Source organism: Dasypus novemcinctus, chromosome X (assembly GCF_030445035.2).
Source record: "Dasypus novemcinctus isolate mDasNov1 chromosome X, mDasNov1.1.hap2, whole genome shotgun sequence".
NCBI lineage: Eukaryota > Metazoa > Chordata > Mammalia > Cingulata > Dasypodidae > Dasypus > Dasypus novemcinctus.
Window position 1 is genome coordinate 77,366,075 of NC_080704.1, and position 7,322 is coordinate 77,373,396.

At 43.8% G+C, this 7,322-nt stretch overlaps 1 protein-coding gene across 1 annotated transcript; it reads left to right on the plus strand.

The window, feature by feature from the left end:
• The first annotated feature begins 6,173 nt into the window (after positions 1–6,173).
• On the plus strand, positions 6,174–7,052 carry OTUD6A (OTU deubiquitinase 6A). Its single transcript, XM_004474302.2, has one exon. It carries the CDS (start codon positions 6,177–6,179, stop codon positions 7,050–7,052), a length of 876 nt encoding a protein of 291 aa, XP_004474359.2. The 5' UTR covers positions 6,174–6,176.
• The last annotated feature ends 270 nt before the right edge of the window (positions 7,053–7,322 follow it).

The window sequence follows — 7,322 nt, forward strand, 5'->3', positions numbered from 1 at the left end:
AATAAATAAATAAAAATAAAAGAAAAAAGAAAACAATAGGGAAGTGGACTTGGCTTAATTGATAGAGCGTCCGCCTACCATACAGAAGGTCCAGGGTTTGATCCTCAGGGCCTCCTGACCAGTATGGTGAGCTGGCCCATGCACAGTGCTGCTGTGCACAAGGAGTGCCCTGTCACGCAGGGGTGCCCCCGCATAGGGGAGCCCCACACAAAAGGAGTAGCCCTGCAAGGAGAGCCACCCCACTTGAAAAAAAGCTCAGCCCTCCCAGGAGTGGTGCTGCACACACCGAGAGCTGACACAGCAAGATGATGCAACAAAAAAGAGACACAGTTTCCCAGTGCCACCTGAAAATACAAGCGGACACGGACGAACACACAGCGAATGGACACAGAGAGCAGACAACAGGGGTGGGGCAGGGGGGAGGACAGAGAAATAAGTAAAATAAATCTTTAAAAAAAAAAAGAAAACAACAAATGATGGAGAGGATGTAGAGAAAGAGGATCATTTGTCCATTTTTGGTGGGAATGTAAAAGGCAAAGCCACTGTGGAAAACAGTATAACTTCTCAGAAATTTAAGTATAGATTTACCATATGACTTGGCAATCCCTCTTCAAAAGAACTGCAAGAGGGACTTGAACAGATATTTACACACCAGTATTCATAGTGGCATTATTCACTATTGCCAAAGGTAGAAGCAACCCAAGTATCTACTAACTAATGAATGGATGAACAGAATGTGGCATATACATACAATAGAATATTATTCAGGTATAAAAAGTAATGAAGTTTGGATGTGTGTTAGAACATGGATCAACCTTGAAGACATCATGTTGAGGGTAATAAGACAGAAAAAAACAAATACTGTATGATCTTTCTAATATGAAATAATAAAAATTAGCTTATTCTGAAGTCAGAAATTAGAACACAGGCTATCAAGAATCAAGAAGGGGAGGTGAATGGGGTGTTAATGTATCGTTGGTATGGAGATTCTGTTTTAGGTGATGGAAAACTTTTGGCAATGTATGATGGGGATGGAGGCACAAATTTGAGGATGTAATTAACATCACTTAATTATATACTCAAAAATGGGAAAAGGGGAAATTTTAGGTTGTTTATAAATTACCACATGCAAAAAAACCCCATAAAACTATACAAAAGAATATAAATAATGCATTAACATTAATAGTATAATTATAATCATATTGTTTCATGAAGTGTAACAAAGGTAGCATGCTTAGGCAAGATGTTAATAATATGGAAAACTGCATGTATGAGAGAAGGGTGTGGTAGTCGGAGACTTTTATGGTCCCCAGAAAATCATGTTTAGAGGGGAGATTTTTTTAAAAAGATTTTATTTATATCTTTCTCCCCCCGAAACCACCTCATTGTTTGTGTTCACTGTCTGCTCTCTGTTTGTCTTCTTTTTAGGAGGCGCCAGGACCTCCCATGTGGGAGGGAGGTACCCAATCACTTGAACCACCCCAACTCTCTGCTTGTTATGTCTCTCATTGTGTTTCCTCACTGTGTCTCTTTGTTGTGTCATCTTGTTGAGTCATCTAGTTGTGTCAGCTCACCATGCCAGCCTATTGCATCAGCTCGCTTTCTTTCTCATCTTCTTTAGGAGGCACCAGGAACCAAACCCAGGAACTCCCTTGTGGTAGGCAGACACCCAAAATTCTTGAGACACATCCTTTTCCCAGGTGGGAACTTTTGATCAAATTGCTTCAGTAGGGCATGACCCAGGCTATGTCTTAATCCTCTTACTGGAGTCCCTTTATAAATGAGATGAATACAGAGAGAGACACAGATAGAAACACACAGAAACACACAGAGAAAGGCACAGGAGCAGAGAGAAAGCCAGAGGAAGCCAGAAGCTGAAAGCAACAAAACCTGGAAGAGAAGAGAGAAAGCAGCAGGCAACACAATGTGCCTTGCCGTGTGAGAGAAGTCCAGGATGGCCAGCAGCTGGTCTTTGGGGAGAAAACATCGCCTGATGGTGCCTTGATTTGGATATTTTCATGGCCTCAGAACTGTAAGCTTATAAACTAATAAATCATCTTTGTAGAAACTAACCCATTTCTGGTGTATTGCATTTTGGCAGCCTAGCAGACTAAAACAAGGGGTATATGGCAATTTTGTATTTCTTGCATGATGTTTCTGTAAAACTACAACTGTTCTAATAAAAAAAGAAAAGAAAACTACAGACCAATATCCTTCATTAATATAGATGAAAAAATCCTTAACAAAATATTAGTGAATAGAATTCAGCAATATATGAAAAGAATTATATACCCTGACCAAAGGAGATTACCAGGCTGGTTCAACATTCAAAAATCAATGAATGTATTCTGTCATATCAATAGATACAGAAAAAATATTTGACAAAATTCAACACTGATTCATGATTTTTTAAAAAACTTTCAGAAAATAAGAATAGATGGGAACTTCTTCAACTTGATAAAGAACACCTGCAAGAAATCTAAAGCTAAATCATACTTAATAGTGAACGACTAATTGCTTTCCCCCAATATCAGGAATAAGGCAAGGATATCTGCTTTCACCACTCCTATTCAACAAAGGGGCTGCAATTTCTAACCAATGCAATAAGGCAATAAAAGGAAATTAAAGGTATACAGATCAAAAAGGATGAAATGAAACTATCCCTCTTTACAGATGACATGATTATCTACATAGAAAATTCCAAGGAAACTAAAAAGCAGAAAAACTCCTAGAAATAAGGTTACAAAATACAAGCAAAATGTGAAATCAATTCAATTTTTATATAATAGTAATGAACAAGTAGACACAGAAATTAAAAATACAATACCATTTACAATCACTCATTTAAAAAAGAAATAATTTAGGGAAACGGACTTGGCCCAGTGGTTAGGGCGTCCGTCTACCACATGGGAGGTCCGCGGTTCAAACCCTGGGCCTCCTTGACCCGTGTGGAGCTGGCCATGCGCAGTGCTGATGCGCGCAAGGAGTGCTGTGCCACGCAAGGGTGTCCCCCGTGTGGGGGAGCCCCACGCGCAAGGAGTGCGCCCGTGAGGAGAGCCGCCCAGCGTGAAAAGAAAGAGCAGCCTGCCCAGGAATGGCGCCGCCCACACTTCCCGTGCCGCTGACGACAATAGAAGCGGACAAAGAAACAAGACGCAGCAAATAGACACCGAGAACAGACAACCGGGGGGGGGGGGGGGGGGGGGGATTAAATAAATAAATAAATCGTTAAAACAAAAAAGAAAGAATTTAAGTATAAATCTAAGAAACTATGGGTAGGATTGTATGCTTAAAAACTATAAAACACTGATGAAGAAAATCAATGAAGCTCTAAATAAATGGAGAAATATATCCAAGTGTCCATAGATCAGAAGACTCAACATAGTGAAGATACCAACTTTCCCAAACTGATACAACTTTAACACAATTCCTATCAAGACTTTTTTGTAGATACAGAAAAGGTTATTCTAAAATGTATATGCAAAGGCAAAAGGACTTTAAAATTTTTATGAAAATGCAAAGAACTAGAATAGCTAAAATAATTTTGAAAAAGATAAACAAAGTGGAAGTGATCTACCAGATTTCAGACTATATAGTAATCAAGACTGTGGCTTTAGAGGCAGAATGGATAAATAGATCAGTGAAACAGTATGGACACAGAAATAGATCTAAAAATTATTCCCAAAGGAATTTTGGTGCAAAACCAATTCAATGGTGGAAGATAACATTCTTAACAAATGATATAAGAGCAAGTGGACACATATAGGCACAAAAATGAATCTCGACCTAAGCCTCAAACCTTATAAAAAAAATAAACTCAAAATAGATCACAGATTTCAATGTATAATCTAAAACTATAAATTTTTCATAAAGAATAGGATGAAATGGTTGGGATGCAGTCTTATACTTGATGCCAAAATTCCAATCCATAAAACATGAAAAACTGAAAAAAAAAAAAAGAAAGGATTTCATCAAAATTGAAACTTTTACTCTGTGAAAAGCCATGTGATAAGATGAAAAGATAAGTGACAATATGAGAGAAAATATTTACAAACAACACATCTGCCAAAACTAGCATCTAGAACTTATTTTAAAAACTCTCAAAATTGAACAGTAAGGGAGCAGATGTGACTTGAGCAGTTGAGTGCCTGCCTCCCACATGGGAGGTCACAGGTTTGGTTCCTGGTTCCTCCTAAAGAAAACAAATAAGGAGCAGTCAATGAGCAGACAACAAGTAAAAATAATGAGTAGAAAACGTGCAAAAACAATGAGCAGATACAATGAGCAAAAAACAACAACAAGCAGACAACAAGCAAACAATAAGCAAACAGATGAAGGAGCCAACTCATGGGAGCCAATGTGGCTCAGTGGTCCCAAGTTCAATCCTTGGTACCAGCACCTCAAAAAAAAAAAAATTGAACAGTAAAAAACAAACAGTCTGGGAGTGGCTGTGGCTCACTCAGTTGGGCTCCCACCTACCATATGGGAGGCCCTGGGTTCGCGTCCTGGGGCCTCCTTGTGAAGGCAGGCTTGCCTGCACGCTGCAGAGAGCCACCCGGCCGGCAAGCACGGCGGAGAGCTGACTCAGCAAGGTGACACAACAAAAAAAGGGAGACAAGCAAAAACACAGAAGAGCATGCAGCAAATGGACACAGAGAGCAAGACAGCAAGTAAGCCGCAAGGGGGGAGGGGAAATAAAATAAATACAGACACAGAAGAATGCACAGCAAATGGACACAGAGAGCAGACAGCACACAAAAGCCACAAGGGAGGGGGGATTAAAAAAAACAAAAAACAAAAAAAACCCGAACAGTCCAATTAGAAAATGGGCAGAAGTCATAAACATTTTACTGAATAGGGTATACAGACGGCAAATGAGCACATGGAAACACATTGAACATCATTCACCATTAGGGAAATGCAAATTGAAACCACAATGAGAAATCACTAGGCACATATCAGATGGCTAAAACAAAAGAATGACAACGCTAAATGGTGGTGAGGATGTGGAGAAACCGGATCAGTCACGCACTGCTTGTGGGGATGTAAAATAATTCTGTCATTCTGGAAAATAGCTTGGCAGGTTCTGAAAAAAAACTAAACAAAGAATAGCAGAAATAACAGCTATGTACAGCAAGGAAAGCATAGAGATTGAGAGGTGAAGAATTTTCAGTGCTGATAATACAGCCCCTATCCTTCTACCCTACCAAGAAAATAAAGGATCTGGATAACAAGGAATGGAAAAAGGGGTAGAAAATAGGGGATAAGAGGCAGGAGGTGAGGCTAAGTCTGGCCTAGGGGGTAGCTGAATCCTTAGACATTCAAAGCAGCCTCCTTACTCCCTCTAAGAGTCTTATGGAGATGAGGAAGGGGCTCAGGCACAAGAAAGGCTAGGGTCACAGCCTGTATTATTATTTTTAATATTTATTTTATTTATTTATACACCCCTCCCCTGCCATTGTTTGTGTTCCCTCTCTGCTCTTTGTGTCCATTTGTTGTGTGCTCTTTGTATCTGCTCATCTTCTCTTTAGGAGGCACAGGAACGAATCTGGGACCTCCCATGTGGGAGAGAGGCACCCAATCGTTTGAGCCACCTCAGCTCCCTGCTTTGTTGTGTCTTGGCTCTCTGATACACATAAATTACTGGCTCACCCAGCAAAGGACCTGAAAAACTGGAGAAAGCCACATCGCCTCCTTCACGCTAGGAGCAATGCTAAGTCCAGGTTCAGAGCACTTTTTTCTGGTAAGATAGCATTTTTCACATGACTCTCGAACCTGGCCATGCATGGCATACAGACTTGGAAAGGGAGAAAGCGGGTAAGAGTCCATGAAAAATCCTTCAATTACAGCTGTTGGATACGTTGGGCCAATGCGCGATCTAGGTGGCAGGATTTGAATCCTGCTACAGTTGGAAGCATCCGTTGCTACGGGGTCTAATGGGGGCGTGTTTAGGGACTCCGAACAGCCATTCCTAGGGTCAAGCGTGTATGGGGAGGCGTGGTCGTGGAAATAGCGGCCAATGGCAAAGGGGCTCGCGAATAGGGTGAGGGCGACGGGTGGGCCTGCGCAACAGAGCACAAAAGCTAGGGCAAGCAGCAAATCTGTGTCTTCGGGTCCGTGGCTTGAGCCGTTAGTTTGGCTGTTTTCGCCACCCAACTTCGATTCCGTTAGACGCCATGGATGATGTGCAGAGTGAGCATCAGCGGATGATACGGCGCCACCACCGCGAGAAGAAAGAGCTGCAGGCCCGCATCCAGAGCATGAAGACCGCGGTCCCCAAGAGCGACAAGAACAAAAGAAAGCAGTTGCTCCTCGACGTGGCTCGCCTCAAAGCCGAGATGGAGCAGAGGCACAGCCAGGAGCTGGAGAAGTTCCACGAGAACTTCCCTGACAACAGCAACGTCGAGGCTGTCGCCGAAGATCTGGCCAAGATGGATCTGGAGAACCAGCCTCCCCGCCTCTCCAGGGCCCAGAGAAGGCGCGAAAGAAGGGCTGCCCTCGAGCGAGAGCGCCAGGAGAGAATCGCTGAGGCCGAGATGGAGCACCTGGCCGGCTTCCGCCGCGAGGAGGAGGAGAAGCTGTCGGTCATCCTGGCGGCCAGGAATCTGGAGATGATGGATATCCCGGCCGATGGCCACTGCATGTACCGCGCGATCCAAGACCAGCTGGTGTTCTCGGTGACGGTGGAGAGCCTGCGGAGCCGCACCTCCGAGTACATGCAGAAGCACATCGACGACTTCCTGCCCTTCTTCAGCGACTCCGAGACCGGCGACGCTTACAGCCGCGACGACTTCTTGAGCTACTGCAACGACATCGTGCGCAGGGCAGCGTGGGGGGGCCAGCTCGAGCTGAGGGCCCTGACGCACGTCCTGCAGACCCCCATCGAAGTGATCCAGGCTGACTCGCCCGTCGTAGTCATTGGGGAGGAGTACACCAAGAAGCCGCTCACCCTGGTCTACATGCGTTACGCCTGCAACCTCGGGGAGCACTACAACTCGGTGAAGCCGCTCGAGGCGGGCGCCGCAGGGGGCGCAGCCCCGCGCTTGTTCTAGGCCCCAGACGCCACGCGGTCGCCGCTGGAGCCCAGGTCGCCGCCGCCGCTGTCTCCTCAGGCCCAAGGTTTTTTGCTTGCTTGTTGGCATTTATCTTGATTTTTTCTTTCGTGTAGCTAGGCTAGATAAACTTTACTATAAGGTGTAGAAGATCTTTCATAGGAACAGGGTAGAAAGGGACTTATTCAAGTCGTCGATTCGTTTTGTTCTATCTGCAACTGGTATGAAGTCAAAAATAGAAAATTGGAGAGGTAGTTTACGTTACTGTAA